Source organism: Suncus etruscus, chromosome 3 (genome assembly GCF_024139225.1).
Source record: "Suncus etruscus isolate mSunEtr1 chromosome 3, mSunEtr1.pri.cur, whole genome shotgun sequence".
Lineage (NCBI taxonomy): Eukaryota > Metazoa > Chordata > Mammalia > Eulipotyphla > Soricidae > Suncus > Suncus etruscus.
Window position 1 is genome coordinate 67,412,579 of NC_064850.1, and position 22,456 is coordinate 67,435,034.

Consider the following 22,456-nt stretch of genomic DNA (forward strand, 5'->3'; position numbering starts at 1 on the left):
GTTGTATGTACAGCCCAAGTACTTAATCTCCTGAAACTGTGAAGCAGAACCCAGGACCTGAGCAAAGATGGAAGTGGTGGCATCCCCACCACACCATCAGAGCAGATCACACCTCACTGACCCCTAAGCTCTGCTCCAGGAAACCAATGGGTACCTGGCTTGTTGTAGCACAATCAAGGAGAAAGAGCTAGCCAGGCATAAGCAAAAATGTCAAGGGCCAGGGACACATGCCTTGCATGCTTAGGAACCCAAGTTCTGTCTCCAGCACCACTGGAGATAGGCCTAGTGTCCTCTGAAACTGCTGGGCCTGAGCATTAAACTACATGAATGGAGTGGCTAGTATGGGCAGAAATGGCCCTAGACCCCTAAGCACTACTTGGGAACTTTCCCAAAAATAAGAATAAAAATAAATAAATCACATGGGGATTGTAAAAACATACAACAGAGCACAGGAGGAATGGAGGAGAGGGAATGTGAAAGACAAAGTTCCCAGTCCAGAGGATGAGGTCAATGGATTCAGGAGAGCAGAAAGCTAGTCAGGTTAGCTGTGGGCTATAAAACCATTCAACTTAATTAGGTAACAACTGTTACAGGAGGGGAAAATGGCACTTGACACTAAGAAAAATCAAAAGGACCAAAACCAAGTCATTAAAGACTCTGAATAAATTTAAAAGTAAGAGTGGCACAGATGTTGTTGGAAAATGAAATGTGTCATCTCTTATGATGCACAGGACATAAAACAGTAGATGAATAACAAATGCCCAAAGACAATAGAAAAGAAGTGCAGAACTGGTTGTTACTGGGGTGGGTGGGAGGGAGAAAGGTCAGGGAAGGGAACACTAGGACAATGTGTTGGCCACAGGCAAGCTGGGGTGGGATGGAAACTGGGGGCATCGGTGGAGGGAAGTGGGCACTGGTGAAGAAACTAGTGTTGGAATATTTTATGCCTGAAAATTAAGCATGAATAACTTTATAATTTTGTAATGTATAGTTATTCAAATTTCATTGAGAAAAAAGAAGAAAATGTCTGAGAAAAAACATGAGATAATTCTGGTGGCTATGATTGACTAAGATCAAATGATTAAACTGATTTGGGGCCGGCGAGATAGCATGGAGGTAAGGCTTTTGCCTTCCATGCAGAAGGACGGTGGTTCGAATCCCAGCATCCCATATGGTCCCCCATGCCTGCCAGGTGTGATTTCTGAATGTAGAGCCAGGAGTAACCCCTGAGTACTGCCAGGTGTAACCCAAACCCCCACCCCAAAATTATACTGATTAGAAATTAGGGATCAGGGAAATAGTTTCAAAAACTGAAGTATGGAGTTTACATGTGGGAGATCTAGGTTTAGGTGCAGGGATGATATATCACCTGAGCACTATTAGGAGTGGCCCCAAGTCCAGAGCTCAATGTAGCCCCTGAGTACCTCCAAGTGTGACTTCAAAACAAGAGGGAGGGAGGGAGGGAGGAAAGGAAGGAAGGAAGGAAAGAAGGAAGGAAGGAAGGGAGAGAAGGAGGGAAGGAGGGAGGGAGGGTTGAAGGAAGCAAGGAAGGAAGGGAGGGAGGGAGGAAGGAAGGAAGGAAGGAAAAGAGGGAGGGAGGGAGGAAGGAAAAGAGGGAGGGAGAGAGGGAGGGAGGGAGGAAGGAAAAGAGGGAGGGAGGAAGGAAAAGAGGGAGGGAGAGAGAAAGGAAGGAAAAGAGGGAGTGAGGGAGGAAGGAAGGGAGGGAGGGAGGGAGGGAGGAAGGAAGGAAGGGAAAGATGGAGGGAGGGAGAAAGGAAAGAAAAGAGGGAGTGAGGGAGGAAGGAAGGAAGGGAGTGAGTGAGTGAGTGAGGGAGGGAGGAAGGGAGGGAGGAAGGAAGGAAAGAAGAAGGGAAAAGAGGGAGGGAGAGAGGGAGGGAGGAAAGAAGGAAGGAAGGAACTAATAGACGAGGTTAGGCCAGAGTGGCAGGGCATTTGTCTTGCTTGTGGCAGATCCAGGTGTGATCCCTGGCATCCCATATGGTCTCCTGAGCCCTTCCAGGAGTAATTCCTGAGTGTAGAGTCAGGAATAACCCCTGAGAAAGTAATAGATGAGGAAAACATAAGGGTAATTGATGTCTCTGAGGTGAGAATCCAAAACAGAGAGACAAGAGGTATTCAAAGATATAATACCCTAAAAAATCCTGTTGATGAAGAAACAATGGCATCTGCAACTCAAAGGCCTACATTGTTTCAGGGTGCAACATAGGGACACACACTGGTTAAATTCAAGGATGGAAAAATATCTTTGGGCAATAAGGGAGATTATTACTAGGGCAAAGTAATGAGGCTGGTCCAAGATACGCACATGCAAAGGCACTGGGCAGAGTCCCTCATAGAGGAGAGGGTGTTGAGAGTCCCCTCGGGGCCCCTGCACCACAGGTCCAGCAGGTAGAGGCTCATCCTCCCCTTCCCACCTCTCCTCTGGAAGTGTTCCTTTCCCTGTTCCTCCATATTTATGTCTCCACTGTCACCTGCCTGCTTCCTGCCTCCTGGGGAATCACATTTCCATTCCCACTCCTCCCAATCATCTCAGTGTCTCTGCTTAGAACCAGCTCAGCTTTAAACCTCCAACTTAAACCCATTTTTCCACTTCTTGTCCCAGGTGTCTGGAACAGCCCCACCTGCTTTGCTTATGGTTCCAGGAAGCTGGTTCAAGTGAAGAGACAAATCATGGCTGTCTCAGCAGTGCAGCCCAGTGGCCTGCATGTACCTCTCAGCAGGAAAGAACTCCTGGGAAGTCAGGCAGCCCCATGGATCACTCTCCACTTACTGGTCTCTTGGCCTTGGGCCAGAACTCTAACCATGGCCACACTTCAAGCATACTCTTGCTTATCTCCTGCCGCAGCCATTCTGCTCATCCTTCTGTGCCCTCATCCTACAGCTCACCCAGCAAGCTGCCTCCTACCTGTTCCTGCTGCCTTGTCTACTGGATGCCTCTGCTTATCCCCTGGGGTTCGTGAGGCACAGGCAGAAGGTGCTGATGCCACATGGCCCAGTTCTCTCAGGAACCTTTGGTTACCCCCAATAAGTTTCCTGTTCTCCAGCATTAACCCCTCCTCCTCCTGCTCTGTGGGCCCCCCAGAATCCTAGATCCACAGTAGGAATAACTTTCCAGTCAGAGTCCTGGTTCCAGTTGGCCTTCTCAGTCTTCCTCAGGCACATGACCTCCACATCCCGCTTCTCTCCAGGCTCCTCAGCCACCTCCCTGAACAGAACTTAAGGGCCTTTCAACACTCCCTCTGGACTTCAATTTCTTCGTGACTACCTCCCCCCATTCACCTTTGCTTCTAGGCTCCTTCCTCAGAGAAGAAGCCCCAGCCCTTGCTCAGAGGCTGAGTTGGATTCACTTTCCAGTCCCTCTCCCACATTCACCCCCCCCCCCACTAACCTATATTCACCAGTAGCCCCAACTCCAGGTTGTACCTCTGTGCTTTGACACCTGCTCAGAACGTTCTTCTGCTCAGAACAGTTTTGTTTAACTCCATCCTCATGGGCCCAGTCTCCACTTGCAGCTTTTCCAGCTGCCTCCATCAGCCCTGTCTCTGACCCCACTCAGAACTGCTAGACATCATGAACATGAACCCTGCTGTCTTAACACCATCAAAACATTGCCATTAGTAGTCCTGTCCCTTATTTATCATCTCCCTTTGTTCCATTATGCTGCTACATTAACTCAATCAGCAGCACCATGACAGCAGCTGTATCCTCATCCTTCCACACCACTCAACAACCCTCACTAGAGCTCTAAACTGCCTGGGACTGCCCCTGGCATGCATCATGCACCCCTCATCTTCCCCTTTATCTTGTCAGATTCTGCATCCTCCTTTCCCACAATGTCACAGGGGCCAACCTAAAGCTAGGGACCTGCTTGTCCTCTTCGCAAGCCCTCTGACCCCATGGAGAAAGAGGGTGGTGGGCCTGAGAGAGACGAGGATTCATTATCCACACACCTGAGCTCCCACGCTCCTGAACAGAGAATGAAGCAAACCGAGCATTTCCACCTCCAGGTTAGATCTAAGCGTCCCCACTCCTCAGTTTGGAAAAATCAAACCAGAGTTCAAGGGCACAAGAGGTGTTGCTGTCATTGAGCAGTCACTCAGCGGAGTATTCCTGCAAGCAATTAGTGAGTAACCCCAAGCAATTACACATGACCTCCAAGCCCTGAGTAATTATCCCATGAACTTACCAATCACTCAGAGCAATTAGCTGGGAGCTAATTTGCACTCTAAATTTCCCACTGGGAAGGCAAGAGTGAGCCCCAGACCCCAATACCTGCCGGGGAAGCTATATTTGTCCATTGCTTAATCCTATATGTTTTGGCATCTAATTATGAGTGATGGTTTTTTCTGTTTCTCTGGCCCTGAGAAAAGAGATGCATCTGTCTCCACTCTGTGCCAAAGCATCATATACCGTAACCATAAAACCAGATGAAAATTATTGTAAGCCTTGTTTTCCATTCTTCTTTGCTTGGTGTCTTTATTCTAATCGTATAATGAGAAAGTAGTGGTCTGAGTGTTTGGCCTGTAAATGACTCTCAGAGCACATGGGCAGCCAGATCACCATGTGTCCTCATGAGAGCACTATGGAGGTCAACGGGGGAGAAGCATCTATTCTCCAAAAGGAAACTGAGACCAAGACAAGGAGGTTACACAAAGCTGAGAGAAGAGCAGAGCTGCAGCCAGGTGGGATCCAGGGAAGAACAAAGGGGAGCACTCACAGCACCACCAGGCTGCTGAGGTTCTGGAAGGCGCCATCAGGGATCTGGCTGATGCGATTGAGGGCCAGTGTCATGGCTTGCAGTGCAGGAAGGTTGTTGAGTGCCCTGATGGGGATTTCCGTGAGTGCATTGTCATCCAGCCACAGGTGGCGAAGGGAGGACAGCCCCTCAAAGCTCCTCTCCGGGACCAGGGAGATGAGGTTGGCATCCAGGCGCCTGGTGGAAGAGGATGGAGATAATCAATGCAGGGTGAGATGAAGACTGAGTGTGGGGGGCAATTAGTGGGAACCCAGCAGGTTCCATCCCAGGGAGACACTGATTGGCCACAAGGCACCTCCTCCCACCTTCTTAGGTGCCCATGTTTGTCTCTGTCCCTATTTACAAGTTCTCAGTCCTCTGCATCATCTTCCTATTAATGCCTCCAATACTTTCTTTCAGATTGGACCCAGAGTCCAAGGTGGATGCTGATATTTCTTCCAAACCTTCAGATTTCCAGGCCTTTGTCTGCATTCCTGTTCTGATGTGACAGTATCCTTCTCTGTCTTCTCTATAGGGAGACTGTAGATGCCATGTCACCAGCAATGGGAGCTCTCCCTCTGGGTTTCCCCAAAGGTGCAAACCCTCCTGAGACCCACCCCCTTGTTCTCCCATTAAGGACCCACTTGTTTGAGGGGCTCCTGCCATTTTCTTGTTCAACGAATGTCCTCTGGAGTTCCCTTTAACCAAGATACACCACCTCTGATGCACTATTTTCTGAGCAAGTGAAAGAGGCTCAGGGATTCAGCAAGAGAACAATTCGAGTCAAAAGCAGTATCAGTTTCTGATGCAAGTTTTAGCAGGTCTTGGCTGCCCAAGGAAACAAGAAAATTGCTTTCCACAAGTGTGCAAAGCCATGGTGCCCCCTGCCCCCACTTATAACTCTATTCTGCCTCCTGGTCTGGGACTTGAGCTAAAACCCTATGCAGCTGGCCCACAAGGACCCTGCAAGCTGGCCTAGAGGCCTGAGTCCATTCCTGGGCTTCAAGAACTCCATGTGAGGCATGACACAGGGGCATGGGCACACTTATCAGGTGAACTGCACCTTCTCTCTTTCCCACATTCACTTTGGTAGGTTTGGACGGGCAAGCCCACCAGCCAGCACAGCCCTGAAGTACAATGAGGAAAATTCTCCTATCCACATCAAAGTGGACCTGAGGCAGCCAAAGCCCTCAGGGGGCACCCTCTACTGGTGAGACCCAGCACTGAATTTTGCCCAAGGCTGGCTCCAGCCCTTGGCTGGCTGAACCTGGAGCACCTGCTGGGCTCTGGGAAAATACAGACCCCCCTCCAGGCTCCATCCCCGGAAGAGTCTGGGTCAAGAGGTTTGCTTGCGTGGGAGGGTGTCTGTTTCCATGGGACATTCCAGATGTGTCTAAGAACAGACAGGCTCAGGACATGTTGGATAAACAACACTACAAAGAAGGCAGTGTCCAGCTCTTGCTCGTGGATTCAGTGGAAAGCCAATCTGATATTCCCGGCCTAGAGTGATGACACAATAGGACAGACAGTCTGAGCACAGGGGACAGAGATGTTTCCATGGAGGTCCAAAAAGGAATTCAGCAGGGTAGGGGTGGGGAGGAGTTCTAGGCCAGGGAAGGACATATGGAGAGAGAAGATGTAGCCTCACAGGGACACAGCACCTCAGGTGGGGCTTCAGAATAGACTGGAAGTGAGCAATGCTGAGAAGGGTATTGGGGAGTCACCAGAGATTTGGGAGAGGGGAGTAGGGGAAGGGAACGTGTCTCCCAAACATTGCCCAGGAGTTCAGGGGAATGTAGTCAGCTGGACTGATATTGGCCGAAGCACCCATGATGCTCTTGAAACCATGTAATGCTGGGGATCAAACCAGACATGTGCTTCCTAAGTACTGCCCTGTGTCCAGCCTCACGTCAGAAGATGGGGAAATAAAGGGGAAGCATGGTCAGATTTCTGGATCAACTGGGAAGACCAGAGTGGAGGTGGAAGGTCAGCAAGGAGACAACTGATAAGAATACAGACACCTAATTCAGAAAGTTCAGAAAGCCCTGATCATCAAGGTGTAGGTCGTGCCTTCATCCCACATGTCTCTTGTGCCCATGCAACCTCTCTGTGGTCTCTGCTGGCCCAAGTGCCTCCTTCACCCAGAAAGTCATAAGAAATTAGGTGAGTCTCAGAATATGCCATCAAGAATGCTCTTCCTGGAGCTGGGGCCCCAGAGAAAAGGCACAGTGGGTAGGGCATTTGCCTTGCACGTGACCAATCCGGTTTCAGTCTCTAGTAGTCCATATAGTCCCCACTCCCAGCCTGCCAGGAGTAATGCACAGAGCCAGGAGTAATCCCTGAGTAATCCCCAAGTGCCCCCTGGGTCTGGCCCCCAAACAAACAAACAAACAAAAAGAATGCTCTTCCCTAAAGTCATGAAATTTGCTGCTAGGGCAGAGGGAGAGAGACAGGATGATTGCACTCATTTGTGAGATCTAAAGAAGCACAGTAGGAGAGTAATACCAAAGACAATAGGAACAAAGGTCAGGAGGACTGGTTCTTAGTAGGGAGTTTGCTGAGTGGTTAATCACTAGGTTAATGATAGTGGAAAGTGATCACTACACAAGAACTGGGTGCTGAAAGGAGATAAAATGATATGCATGGTACCCTTTCAATAACAGCATTGCAAACCACAGTATCTAAAGGGGAAAAGAAAAAAAATCGTGTCTTCTATAGAGGCAGGGTTGGGGACAGGAGGGAAACTGGGGACATTGGTGGAGAGAAATGGACACCAGAGTTTGAACATTGTATGACTGAAACTCAATCATGAACAACTTGTAAATGCATCTCATAGTAATTCTATACATTTTGTTTTTGTTTTCCAGTGTTCAGGAGTTATTCCTGGCTCTGTGCTCAGAAGTCGCTCCTGGCAGGCTCAGGGGACCATATGGGATGCCAGGATTTGAACCAGGGTCCGTCCTGTGTTGGCTGCATGCAAGGCAAACGTTTTACCGCTGTGCTATCGCTCCAGCCCCTTATACATTTTTTTAAAATAAGAAAATTAAAAATTTTATGAGAATGTTCCCAAACTGGTGGAGGGAGGTGGACATAGGTAGTGGGATTGGCCCTGGTGATAATATGTCTAAAACTGAACTATGAAGGACTTTGTAAACAATGATTTTGTAAACAATAGTTTCAATAAAATTAAAAAATGTTCTCGAGTAAAGAGTGTACCTTCACTGCAGTCCACTCCAATGGTTTGAACCTATGGGTGTAGGTCAAAGTCCTCTTGTTCCCATCTGCCTGCAGAAAAACAGGACCCCAACCCATGCAAGAGGCAGGGTTCTCTGCCGCCTCCCCAAACTGAGCAACATCAGAGTCCCTGCACATTCCTACCCTCAGCCTGCTCAGAGTCAGGCCCTCCACGGAAGGACCCTTACAGGACACTGGCTTTGAAACTACATGGGGGGGTTTGGGGGAGGGCCAGGAGGATTGACCCTCCATCATGATGATCCCCCTCCAATGGACCCTCCTTACCCAGGTGGAAATCCCTCACCTGGAGTGTACTCACAATGGTCTAAGCAGAGGGCATTGGGCAGATGAGCCACAGAATTCTCATAGCCTGTAAGGATGCCTTGTTGTCAATGAGAAAAGTGAGGTGTGAAGTGGTCACAAAGCCAGTAAGTGGTAGTGGTGGTGGTGGTGGTGGTGGGGCAAACACAAGCCTCTAAGTCAGGCCTTAATGACTTGTGCATGGAGGAAACCAGGGTGAAGGCAGAGAAGGCCCTGGTCTCCACTTCTGTGCTCAGCTGTGAGGGGACCTTCTATCTTGGACTTCATTATTCTTGTCTCCAAAACAAGCCAGCCCCTACCCTAATCCTGGAGATGCAGATGAGTGCAGTGAGCACTGTGATCAGTTCTGAAGTCCCCATGTCAGCTTAAAGTCACATCCAAAGATGATCTGAGTGTTCCTAAAGGACAGTTAAGTGAAGGTTCCCAGAGCCCTAGCCTCCACCTCTGAGCCTGCAATTCTGGAGGATCTCAGAGGGATCATGGACATTCTAGCTCCTCTCCCCCACCCTCCAGTGTGTGACAGATGGTGAGAGTACACACCTGCCCTTCTCATATTCCTGAATTGCTCCTCTTGACCCTGGGGAGCCTTCTGAGGGGGGCATCTCAGTCTAGCTTTCCCCGCTGACCATGGAGATCTCAGCTCCAAATCTCACGGAGAGCCACCAAAGCAGCTTGTGGGGAGGTAGAGGTGCAGGCAAGGACATGTATGATGTATAATGTCAGGAGTGAGAGACAGGTAGATGCAGTGGATGGAAAAGTGAGCACAGACTTTCAGCCCTGTAGTGGTCAAATTCACGGAACCCAGAATCCCACGGATGGGGGAAAGAAGCAGGGCTGGGCTCTGGTTCTCTCTCTCTCTCTCTCTCTCTCTCTCTCTCTCTCTCTCTCATTGCTGAAAGAAGAAAAGAAGAAGAAAGAAGATGAAGAAGTAGAAGAAAAAGAAGAAAGAAAACAAAGAAGAAGAAAGAAAATGAAGAAGGAGGAGAAGAAGGAGAAGAAGAAGAAGAAGAAGAAGAAGAAGAAGAAGAAGAAGAAAAGAAGAAGGAGAAGGAGAAGGAAAAAGAAGAAAAGAAGGAGAAGGAGAAGGAAAAAGAGGGAGAGAGAAGACAGAGAGGGAGAGAGAGGAAGAGAGAAGAGAAAGAAAGGGGAGGTAGGGAGAGAGGGGGTGGAGAAGGGGGACTGAGAGGAAGGGAAAGGGAGAGAGAGAGGGAGAGGGGGGAGAAGATGAGAATAGTATCTGCTAGGGCCGAGAGATAACACAGCGGGAAGGCATTTGCCTTGCATGTAGAAGGAGGTGGTTCGAATCCTGGCATCCCATATGGTCCCTTGAACCTGCTGGGGTTGATTTCTGAGCATAGAGGATAGAGAATAGTATCCACCTTAGAGGCAGGCTTAGGGGCAGGGGTATATAGGAGGGAAACTAGGGACATTGGTGGTGAAAATGCACTGATAAAGGATGGGTATTGGAAATTGTATGACTGAAACTCAACTATCAACAACTTTGTAACTGTATCTCACAGAGATTCAATTAAAAAGATAAAATTAAAATAATTGATCAACTCCCCCAGGTAACAAAGTCCCTTTTTTCTCTAAATCCTGGGCCTGGAGCATGTGAACCCCCCTCCAGGCTCCCACTGTGAGCTCTAATGAGAATCATCTTCAGGTAGTGGTGAGGGGGCGCTGAGGAGGGAGCTCTTCTTTTCTAGAGGATGAACCTTCCCATCAGCTTCCACTGCAGCAGCTCCTGTCACTACAAAGCCACATGCCGCCTCACTTGCATGTGTCCCTTTCTGGCTCTGGAGCAGAAACAGTGGTGTGCTGAGGGGAATAGAGTGTGGTGGGCAGGGCAGGGGAAACTGTTGATTTCTCTTTGCTCTTGGGAAATGGGAATCCTTCCATGTGTGTGTATGTATTTGTGTGGGTGAACACACATGTGCCACACACTCACATGTGGTCACATGGGATCTCTGACCCTGGTCCTTTTCTGAGTTTTGTGCACCCCAGAGGCAGGGGCCTGAGCAGAGCCACCTTGACCAGGCCAGGAGCAGGACAGGGCCTCCTAGGGCCTTGCTGGACCTGGTCCCCTGCATCAGTCATACCCACCTCCTGCTCCAATCTCTCCCACCTACTGGGGGCTGGTGGCAGGTGGCAGTGCTTGGAGGGCAGACAGGTGACTGCTGCTGAGGCCCCAGGGTAGAGACAGGCACAGAGGGATGAACTGGCACTCACAAAAGGTAGGATGAGGGCCCGGAGAGATAGCAAAGTGGCATTTGCCTTGCAAGCAGCCGATCCAGGACCAAAGGTGGTTGGTTCGAATCCCGGTGTCCCATATGGTCCCCCATGCCTGCCAGGAGCTATTTCTGAGCAGACAGCCAGGAGTAACCCCTGAGCACCGCTGGGTGTGGCCCAAAAAAAAACCAACAAAAGGTAGGATGAGCCCATGAGAGAAGGGATCAGGTCTGAATCTGTGCCTGGGTGAGTGGGGCAAAGGGATCAGGTTTGTACTTTCTGCCATCTCTCCCCCAAACACAAAACCATTAGTTAGAAAGGATATATACACACCTATGTTCATCTCCACATTTAATACAAAAACCAAGATATGGAAACAGTCCAAATGCCAATTATGAATGAAAGAATCAAGAAGTTGATACTTGGGCCCGGAGAGATAGCACAGCGGTGTTTGCCTTGCAAGCAGCCGATCCAGGACCAAAGGTGGTTGGTTCGAATCCCGGTGTCCCATATGGTCCCCCGTGCCTGCCAGGAGCTATTTCTGAGCAGACAGCCAGGAGTAACCCCTGAGCACCGCCGGGTGTGGCCCAAAAACCAAAAAAAAAAAAAAAAAAAAAAAAGAAGTTGATACTTGGGCCCGGAGAGATAGCACAGTAGCGTTTGCCTTGCAAGCAGCCGATCCAGGACCAAAGGTGGTTGGTTCAAATCCTGGTGTCCCATATGGTCCCCCATGCCTCCAGGAGCTATTTCTGAGCAGACAGCCAGGAGTAACCCCTGAGCACCGCTAGGTGTGGCCCAAAAACCAAAAAAAAAAAAAGAAGTTGATACTCGGGGCCTGTGCGGTGGCGCTAGAGGTAAGGTGTCTGCCTTGCCAGCACTAGCCTAGGACGGACCGCGGTTCGATCCCCCTGCATCCCATATGACCCCCCAAGCCAGGAGCGACTTCTGAGCGCATAGCCAGGAGTAACCCCTGAGCATCACCGGGTGTGCCCCCCCCAAAAAAGAAGTTGATACTCAATGGAATACTATGCAGTTGTAAGAAAGAACAAAATTATGCAATTTACAGCAACATGGACAGATGTGGAAGAGATCATGCTGGGTGAAGTCAACCAAAAGGGAAGGGACAGATCCAGAATAAACCCTCAAATGTGGGACTTAAAGATAAACAATGAGGAAATAACAAAGGGTCAAAGGGGACACAATGCGGAAAACTAAGCCACACAATTGTGTTGGAGGGGCTTAATAAGGGATGTGGGGGGTTAATAGGGGAGGTGTTGGGAGGGTTTAATAGGGGGATATTGGAATCTTTGGGGAAGGAAATAGATACACTGGTGAAGGATGTGACATAGGAATTATGTGCATGAAAAAATATTATTAACAGTATTGTTAATGTGATAGAATCTCAGTCAATAAAAGTAATTTTTTAATGGAATGAGGGGGGAAAGTCAGCTGAGTTTGGGGTAGGACCCAGAATAGCAATTTATGATGAATTTAGCAAGTGGAAAGACCTGTTTTCCATTTAAATTTGAACTTAGAGTAAACACAAATACTTTTATATGGGTGTTGCTTGTTTTTAGGCCATAGCTAGTGGTGGTACTGAGGGCTTACTCCTGGCTCTGCACACAGGGATCACTCTTGGCAGACTCAGGGGACCCTATGGAGATTGAACCAAAGTTAGCCACATTCAAGGCATGTGTATATACTATATAGGAGACAGCACCAGTCACACTGAATTTTGTTGGTTTGTTTTTGGTTTTATTAGTTTTTGGGTCACATCCGGCAGTGCTCAGGGTTACTCTTGGCTCTACATTCAGAAATCACTCCTGGCAAGCTCAAGGGACCATATGAGATGCCAGGATTTGAACCACCGACCTTCTGCATGCAAGGCAAACGCCTTACCTTCGTGCTATCTCTCTGGCCCCACACTGAATTTTATAATTTAGTAAATAAGGAGTAATTATTGGGGCTAGAGAGATAGCACAGGGAGGTAAGGTGTTTATTTTGCATATTGATCCTAGTTCAATCCCTGATACCACATAGGGTTTCCCAGCCCTGTTACGAGTAATCCCTGAGCACAGAGTCAGGTGTAAGCCCTGAGCACAACCAGGTGTGTCCCTCAAGCTGAAATAAACAAAGAGTAACTTTGTGTTCAGTAGATCCTATGTAATTTTATGTTGGGCTAGAGTGATACACCATATTTTTCATACCATTAGATGCACTCCCTTGCAAAAGTGCATCTTATGGAGCAAATGCCACCTGGAGCTGAAGCCTGAGTGCAGAGGAGGAGAGCATCTATGTGCGTCTTATGGTCAGGTGAGTCTTATAGAGCAAAAAATACAGTAGTTTGGGAATTAAGAAAGAGGCTTACCCCCTTTTCATCTTATATCATTACATGTTCCCCCAGTCCAAAACTGAGAGTAGCCCCCAAACATTACTGGGTGTGGTCCCAAATCCCCTAATATTCAGGCATTACCCAATTGCTCTATTTAGGAGCTGCAAGTGTAAGGGAGGTGGGGTCCCCCATGCTGCTCCAAAAATCCCTGATGCATACTTTGACCCCTCAGGCTGGCAGTTTTTTCAGCCTAGGCAGTGACTTCCTGTCCACCCAGACACTGCTCCCTAGTCCATTCTTTCCAGAGGACCCCAAGGAACCCAGAAGGCAGTGGGAGGCAGCAGGAGGGGAAAAGGGGCAGCAGGCACTATGCGGCTTTCTTTCCCCTCCCACTCTCTCCTCTCACAGCACCCCCTTCCTTGCAGGAGCCTGGGAGAGGACCCCCCACAGTCACAACCTGGCTCTGAAGAAGTCCCTTCCACTCTGTTCCTGCCCTGCAGGAAGGGGGCCCTTTCATGAATCCCCCATCCAGCAGAGAGAGGCTCCTTTGGGGTCCTTTTGCTACAGGCAGGTGGTCCCAGAGAGAGGCTGCAGGACCGTCTTAGGGGGCTGACAGAACTTGCCATTGGGGACAAAAAGGCATTTTTGAGCAGTTCCGTGTCCGCAGGTGAGGGAATAAGTCAGCCAGGCTCGGGTTTGGCAGGAAGAAGGGAGCAATTATACCAATTAAGCTCTGGAATCAAACCAACACTCCCAACCGCCTGCTCTCCCACGTGGGCCTGGGCTGCAGGAGAGGGTTCTGGAGCTGAGTCTTACCTGTGGTAACAGGGCAGATTAGCGGGACCTCAGGGCCAGTGTGGACTTGCCAGGGTGCTGGGGGAACGGCTTAACCTTCACTTCCCCAGTACAGAGCTGTGACACAGGTCCAGACAGCTAGCTCAGGGGATACCCCAGAGGGCGGAGGACCTGGGGTCCTGGGCCCCTGTGGCTCAATGAGATGAGGCCTAAGTGGGAGCAATTTGCTGCAGAAAGTGTGAAGTCGCTCCCAAGAATGACAGTAGCAGTAGTCACAACTGGAGAAAGCAGAGCTGGGAGAAACTTGGCAACCTCACGTGCCTTCTAGAAGGAACCAGAAACCCAGGGAGAGTGAGAGAAATGTCCAAAAGGATTGGGGGAGGACTCAAACCCAGATCTTCCTACCTGACTGAGGTGGGGAAATTGAGGCATGAGGTCTAAAGAACACATGGCTGCTGTTTTCACTCAAATCCATCCCATGGAGTCTCATTAAACATAAGTGGGACAAAGTGTGGATTTCCAATGCATCAGCTGAGACTCACATTGGCCACCAGTATAGTCATTTAAAAGGGATCATTTGAGGCTAGGAGACAGATACGAGGACTGCAGTGGACTGCAGTGCTTACGTGGCATGTGTTAGGCCTCCAGTTGGATACTAGGCAATGCGGAGCCATGAAGCCCACAGAGTATGGCCCTGGTTCCAACGGTATCCTGCTACCTGTGCACTGTCAAACCCACACAATGGGGACAGGTATATTTGGAGTGGTCTCTGGGTGCATGAGCATTGCTGTAGAGCCCCCCAAGTAAATACATAAAGTTAAAAGGATCATGCATGTGTGGCCCCGAGTGTGCTGATACACACAGTATCTATTTACTCCCTAAGCACAAGCTGATCTTGAACTAATAGCTTTATGGTGTCTCCAGCCCTTTCATCTCAGTGCGGGCATGAACTGAGCCTGTTCTCCAGCTCTGAGCCACAACATGTGAGAGGTCACAGAGACCACAGAGCAGATGGGACAGGAGCAGAAAGAGGCTTCAACAGAATCCAGGCACTTAGGCAGACACCAGAAATGAGCTCCATCTACTTCTGGGCAGGTTGGGGCACATCTGGGAAGAACATTGAGTCTCACTCAGATAGAAGAGAGGTTTACAGGGGTCCTTCCATCCTGAAGAAGCACTCCCAGTCATCCTTGGAGCAGCTCCAGAACTGGGGGACCAGTGCAAAGTGGAGTAGAAAGCCAGCGCTCAGGAATAATCCAGAATCTCAAAATGACAACCACACAGCCACTAAGCCTTTGAGCTCAGGCCTGTGCAGCTACACAGCGAAACACAGCTGCTCAAGTCAGAAGTGCTCCAGTCAGACCAGGCCTTCAGGTCACACACTTCTTGTGGCTACAAAGAGACTTGGTGGCTGAAAGGCTCAAAGGTCAAGATGTTCACATCATGGGGTTGATTATTGACTGGCTACCTTGGGACCCAGCCCCAAGGCTGGTTTTTCACCCCTCAGTCTCCATCCTCAGCACATCAAAGTCATTGATATTTAGTAGGACATAAGAAAGGAAGAGAGAAAACAGGTAGGAGGGACATCTCTCAGTCTCTGAGGTAGGGTGAAGAGCAGACAGGGTAGAAAAGGGAAAATACAGAAAGAGGAAAAACTCAGTTGCTGTGGAAATGGTTATGCTGAGGGGAAAATATGCCAGGTGGGAGCAGTTGATTGTCTGCAGAGACCAATAGTGCTGCCCGAGAGCCTGCCAGCCAAGGGGAGGGTGCAAGAGGGGAGCAGGCTGGCACCTGCCGAATGGCAAGGTGGCGCCCCGGGGCCTTCCACAAGCAGAGGGCTCCAGCCTCCTGCTCAAGTATCAGCGCCAGCCACCAGCCTCCACAAGGAGGCCCCAGGTACTCTAAAAGACAATGGGTGCCCACTACTGCCCAAGACCCCTGACTATGAGATCCTCTAAAGACCAAGTTTACCCAGCTTAGGCCCAGACCCTTGATTTCCTGCCACACCCCATTCCATGAAGATCTTTTGTGGTTGGATGTGGGTTTTCCTAAAGGAGGGGGTAGGAATGTCCGGCCCTTGGGCTCTCAAACCCGAGAAATGATGTGGTCTGGCTTGGAGCATGATGGAACCAACACTGATGTTTCTTCTTGTTGCCCACAGCCCATCTGTCCAGCTGTATGACCTACAAGGGATGTTATAAATACCTAAAGGGCCCCTGGCAGGAAAAACATTCTCTGCCTCTGGCTTAAAGTCTCTCCTATCCTAACCCATCTCCTCATGCCTGTATGAATGCCCACAAAGGCCCTCACACAGAGGGACTCACTCCTATAGCCTTTGTTCAATGGATTTACCCTATGCCTATTTCATTGGGCGCCAACTGTTAAGTGGGTATTGGGTTTAGTTCTGGGACCCACACACAGTTCCCTTTGGAGCTCATTATGGAACCAAACAATACCAATGCCTTAGCTAGTACTTCTTAAAAACTAGCTGTGACCAGGGTACTAAACATTTTGCATCCATTTTATATTTAATCTTTTCCTTTATTTATTTTTTAATTCTGATCTTTTAATATTTAATGTGAGGGGGTTTTTTTGGGGGGGGCAGGGATCCAGCTCATACCCTGTGGTGCTTGGAGGCTATTTTGACTCTGTTGGGATTTTTTTGCAGCAGTCCTGGGGGGTGGGGACCATACAGTGCAGGATGAGCTGAGGTTGGGCTCATGCAAAGCAAATACTTTAAGCCCCTATTTTCTCTCCAGCCCTGCGGCTATCACCTCTGCATGCCCGAAAAAGTTCCTGGAAGGGAAGTCACTGGTCTGAGTCCAAGATTTTACACTCAGGCTGTAAATTCTCTTCAAGTGAATGAAAAATGCTCTGGAAGCAGGAATCCACTCACTCCTTTGGGAAAATCAGAAAGGGCTCACAGAGAAAGTGACCAATGCAGTGAACTGGCTGGAGAGGGAAAGGTTGGGGGTGTCCTGAAGAGGGTTTGAGGAAAAGGAAGCAGGAGGGTGTGAGGTGAAAGCCTGTATGTGGAAAGGGGCAAGCAGAGAAAGAAGGAGACAGCAGAGCTAGGAAAGGATAGACAACACAGAAATCCATACTAGCCAGTGTTCGAGAAAGATCCCATTCTAGAAAGATTCTAGAAAGATCCTGAGCTCTCTGCTGAGAGTTGGGTGGGAGGAATAAGTGGTAAGGTGAGGAGGCTGTTCAGAGCAAAAGGTGAGCTGCTTCTTTATGAGAAAGGAAGAGTGCCTGGGGACAGGGTCCAGGAGACAGGACTGGGGGTAGAACAGGGGTAGTACAAAGTCAAAAGACAAAGTGATTTCTGGGATCAAGAGATAGTCCGGCAGTGCAGGTGCTTGCTTTACACATGCCAGACCAGTTTTCAACCCCAAGAACCACATAAGGTCCCCTGACTGCCACCAGGGATGACTCCTAAGCACAGAGCCAGGAATGAGCCTAAGTATAGTTAGGTGTGTCCCCCTCAAACAAAAAAATAGTAGGAGAAAGGAAACAAAAAGAAAATAAGTGGCTTTCCAGATTATCACATCAGAGACCCCAGTTCTCATCAGTATAAAACATGGGGTGTTTGCTCAGCTGTGTAATACAGACCACATAACTTTCATCCCCTCAATGCTGCTTATAGGCAGAGTATTTGGGGCTGCCCCATCACCTCCTGTTCCTATCCTAGGATGATGAGGGGAGATGGAAAGGAAAGTTAACCTTTGGCCCAGATCTGTACCTTAAAGGGGCTCTGCCCTATCCAGATTGATAGATAACACACATCCCCATTCCAAATTTGAACAGATACTTTCTAAACTCAGAAGCACCCTTTAGCAGTTTCTGCCAATTGAGGGGAGTAGGAATGTCAGCATCAGCCCAGCCCTAGTAGCAACAATCAAGCCTCAAATGATTCAATCCAAGAATCAGTTTCCAGAGATTCCCTCATAAGGTGCTTAAGCACCTTCTCCAAACCCAACAAACACTGTGCACCCGAAGCTGCATGTTGCAGAGCTTCTAGGGGATATGTCTGGATACTGCTTTCTCTGTGGCAAGACCCATGCTCAGCATCTGTGCTGTCCAATATTCGAGCACAGTGTGAGTGGCCAAGGAGCTGGCCTCTGCACATCACGTCAGCTGAATAAGCACGCGATTCTAGCACTTTCTGCTAACAAGAGTTGAGGTTCAGTTCCTGCTTAGAAGCTCACAGTCTGGCAATGAAGATGAATAAAAAGACAAGCAATTGTGTCTTGGCATGCATATGTGTGGGTGGGTGGGGTGCAAGCACATGCACAGGGGGAGAAACTCTTCTGTTTCTAGTGGTGTACATCAAGAGTTAGTGGATGCAGAGAGGTTGTGACTCCTAGGGAAGGAGAGCGAGGAAGTCTTCTCAGACAGTGATGTTCATACCAGACCTTGAGGAACATCACTCAAGAGGAGAGTAGGTGCCAATGCACAGACTAAAGCACAACCAAGCACAGAGCTAGAACAGCAAGAGAGGTAGTACAGTGGATAAAAAGCTTTCCTTGTATGTGCCAGATCTGGTTACTAGCACTCCAGATGGTCCCCTGAGCCCTGCCAGGAGTAATTTCTGAGTGGAGTGCAGAACCAGGAGAAACCCTTGAGCACTGGTGGGTGTGGCAAAAAAGCAAAACAAAAATCCAAGCATAGTCAAGAGGAAGTAATCAAGAGCACATTAAATAGCAGGACAAGAATAGAGAGACTTGGGCTGGAGAGATAGCATGGAGGTAAGGCAATTTGCCTTTCATGCAGAAGGACCTGGTTCGAATCCCAGCATCCCATATGGTCCCCCATGCCTGCCAGGGGCAATTTCTGAGCATAGAGCCAGGAGTAACCCCTGAACACTGCCAGGTGTGACCCAAAAACAAAACAAAAACAAAAAGAATAGAGAGACTTGGGTGGTGGAGAGCAAAGGTGCCAATCCTTAATGGGTGTTATGGATCTGAACCTCACCCTATAAGCCTTGAGGAGATGGGCCTGGGGGCAACAGACCCCTAAACTCTGGATATTATCACATGTCAATTCTGCTCCTCTCATCATCTGGTTTGCTTGCAAATCTTTGTGACTCCTTCTAGGATCCTTTGTCTCCTTGTCCATATCCCTATCCCATCTGCTAATCACATGGTGTGACAGAGACCTGAGGCTGCACACCTCCAGCCCCAGTAAGCTACCAGTATTTCAAGATGATTAAAGTGGAATCATCTGGCCAAGAACAACTTTCTCAAGTATTAGAAGTTGCCTCTTGCTATGTCTGGTTTGGTTGGGCTATTACTCTAATGGTGAGCATTATTAGTAGGCAGTCAGTGGAGAATGACTAGTTGAGAACTTTTGGGAAAAGGTTACAAACTTGAAATTCTGAAATTTGGAGACCAGAGAGAAGGCAAGTAGAGAAGGGCGGTCAGTCTAGGTGGGAGAGAAGCAAAGACCATTTTGAACCTGTGGGCAACTCCAAGTTTCCCCTTCGATTATTTCTCCAGGTTAAATGAAAGCTGCCAGGCATGAGCTATACTGTGTTCCCTCTGCTGGAAACTCACTCTATAAGTCGACAGACTTATAGGTGCTCTATGGGAATTAAAAGGGACCCCACTCTACCAAGCAGAAAAGAGGTGACTTGCCCCAAACCACAGAGAAAGGAGGTGGCAGAGACAATGAGGGCTTTGAGTCCTGCACTCACTTTTTTCCCTCATCCATTCAGGAGACTGTGGCCCTGACACTGACTTCCTGACCCCCAGACACTGCACAGGGACCCATGAAGGACACGCCAATGCTGGCTGAGTGCAAGTAAAGAACTCTGATTCTGGGAGCCAAACCTCAACAGATCCCACATTTGAGTCTCAGACACAGGACCCAGCCAAGTCCCTTCCCACCTGGAGTCCATTAAGTGGCCTTCATGGGGGGTGGGGGAACATGTCTTGAAAAATTCAGAATGAAGACACAGGGTACTGGGAGTAGAGTAGTACTGACAGGAGGAGTCCTGGATCATGAACGTGTGGGGAGGAGAGAGAAGGCCCGAGGCATGACCGGAAGTTGGTAGCTAGATGGGCAGCAGGGGGAATGTGGCTAGAACCTTCCATTCTTGTATCCCCTCATGATCAAGAGGGTCAGGTTGGTGAGGGGAGAGCAACACTTGTTTTTCTGCCCTCTTCTACATGGGGAAGGCCTGAGAGAAGGTAATTTCATCAGCTCTGATTTATGCTCCCTAATAAGATTCTTCCCCTCTCACTGTCAGCCTTTCAGTAGATCAAAGGGAGGATATTAAACAGCCCAGCCACCCTCTCCAGGCTGTGTGGCTGCCGGCCTCCTTCCCCTCATCTGTCAGGACAACTGATGGATGTTGGAGAACCCCAGGAGGCAGAGAAAGTGCTTCTTTTGTACACATCAAAGGGAGGTACCTGAGCACCCCCCAAGCCATTCCTTGTGTTTTAATCGGCAGCAATAGATAAAAATAATTACCCGCCCTGAAGGAGGGAGGCGGGCTGAGATTGCGTGTGCCCTTGCTAGCTTCCCCTGAAGACACAGACCTACAGACGGGCAGGAGGCCAGCTTTGTGGTGAGAATCCTGGAATCCTGGGGTGGGGACTCTGAAAAGCCATTGTGCACACCCTGCCCCCTAACCCCTCCAGGCCTTGGAGTCCAAGTTGTTTCCGGGGACCTTCCTGAGCCTTCCCCAGTGTGCTTGGGAGCTGAATCCTGGGGCTTCAGGGCCTGAAGGCCTGTCTTGGCAAAGGACTCTATTGCTTGAGGAGACAGAGGCAGATGGGGTTTCCCAACTTGCCTCTCCAGAGAGGAGATGGAGCATGGGGGAGCACAAACAACATCCTGGTGCTAAAAGCTGTCCCAGAGGACCCTAAGAAATAATAAGTCGCTAAAAAAAAGAAAGTAAGAACAATCCATTGGCCGATAGTATCAATAGACTGGAGTGTATGCAGGAAACCTAGACATGATCCTTGGCACCGCATGATCTTCGAGCCAAGAGTGGCCCTTAGGTACAACCAGGCAGTCTCCCAACTTAAAACAAAGTGAGTAACAACAAACAATACCATGTGGTAAGTCTTCTGAAGATATCACAGGAAAAGAGGCAAGGAAGAAAGGGGAAAAGACCCACCAGGTCAGTTTCTCTAACCCAGTATTGAAATTGAACACTCCACCCTGCTTTGCATTTGTATTGCTGAGAATCTGATGTAACCAGACTCAGAAAAGTAGAAGGCAAACTAAAGGTAGTGGGAACTGGGAGATTTACATGACCAAGTGACCATACCCCATCTGCAGAAGATTATTTTCTATTCAAAGGTAAGGAGAAAAGGATTTACTCCAAGAGATAGTGGTACTCCATGTCCTAGTATTTTTCACAATAGTCAAAAAGTGGAGACAGTCTAAGGGGGCAGAACAGACAAATCTGTGGCATGAGCCCTCAGTGGAACATTCTTGGGCTAGAAAATGGCAGGATATGAAATACAGGCTATACTACAGAGGATCCCTGGATTTGATCCCTGGCACCACCTTATGGTTCCCTGAGAACTGCCAGAAATGATGCCAGCATACAGAGCCAAGTGTAAGCCTTAAGTACATTGCCTTGCACGTGCTAATCTAGGACAGACCACAGTTTGATCCCCCCGGCCTCCCATATGGTCCCCCAAGCCAGGAGTAATTTCTGAGCGCACAGCCAGGAGTATTCCTGAGTGTCACCGGGTGTGGCCCAAAACCAACCAAACAAACAAACAAAAAAGTAAGTGATAAGAACCAGTCCTTATTGACAGAAAGCCAGGCCATTGGCAGGGAGAACAGCATGAAACATTAGCCCTGAAGTCAGTATAAAGGGACCAGAAGATGCGAGTATGAAATGAAGATAAGGATATAGAAGCAAACACAGAATTCAAACTTAAAACCTACATGTGTTTCAAGGACTGGAAAGATATACAGAAGATAAGGTGCTTGTCTTGCCTGTGTTTGATTGCTGATACCACATATGGTCCTTCAAGCAAGCTAGGAGTTACTACTGAGCACAGAGCCAGGAGTGATCCCTGAGAACAAAGCCAAAAAAGTAAGCCCTGAGCACAGCCAGGTGCAGTCCTGAAATCAAATCAAAACTGTATGCATTTCAGAGAATTAAACCTAGAATGAATGGGAACGAAGCACAAGATCACTGCAATTGAAAGCATAATTATTGGGACCTAGTAGGTAAGGTACTGCTTTTTACATAGCCAACCTAGGTTTGATTCCCAGAACCCCAGATGGTCTCCTGAGTCCTACCAGAAGAGATAGCTTGGAGGTAGGGCATTTGGCTTTCATGCAGAAGAACGGTGGTTTGAATCCCGGCATCCCATATGCTCCCTTGAGCCTGCCAGGAACGATTTCTGAGTGTAGAGCCAGGAGTAACCCCAGAGCGCTGCCGGGTGTGACCCCCCAAACCCCCCCACCCAAAAAAAGAAATAATCTCTGAGTAAAAGGCCACATATATGCTAGGTAAATGTTCCACTGTTGAACTATATACCTGAAAAAAGAAAAATATTAATCTAAAAATGTATTTAAAATTATGTTTCAAGATAATCAAATAAAAGAGATTTCTACTTAGACACAATCTGAATAAGATAAAGGGTCGAGTTTGACAAGCATTTATTAAGAAGAAACTACAGCATGAGAGAGGACTGCCCCAAAAAATTCTGGTTTACTATAGGCCAGAGGATTTAGACCTACAAAGTTCTGAGCAAATATATTATGACTCATGGAGTTATAGTCATTAACTTAGCAATTATTTGTAAAGTTCA

General features: G+C 48.6%; 1 protein-coding gene across 1 annotated transcript in view; it reads right to left on the minus strand.

Moving 5' to 3' along the window:
- Window positions 1-22,456, minus strand: part of LGR6 (leucine rich repeat containing G protein-coupled receptor 6) — a 121,351-nt gene that overhangs the window by 42,129 nt on the left and 56,766 nt on the right. Inside the window, exon 5 of the mRNA XM_049770626.1 lies at window positions 4,739-4,954. Within this exon, the coding sequence (XP_049626583.1) occupies window positions 4,739-4,954 (216 nt within the window). The remainder of the gene's footprint in view (window positions 1-4,738; window positions 4,955-22,456) is intronic.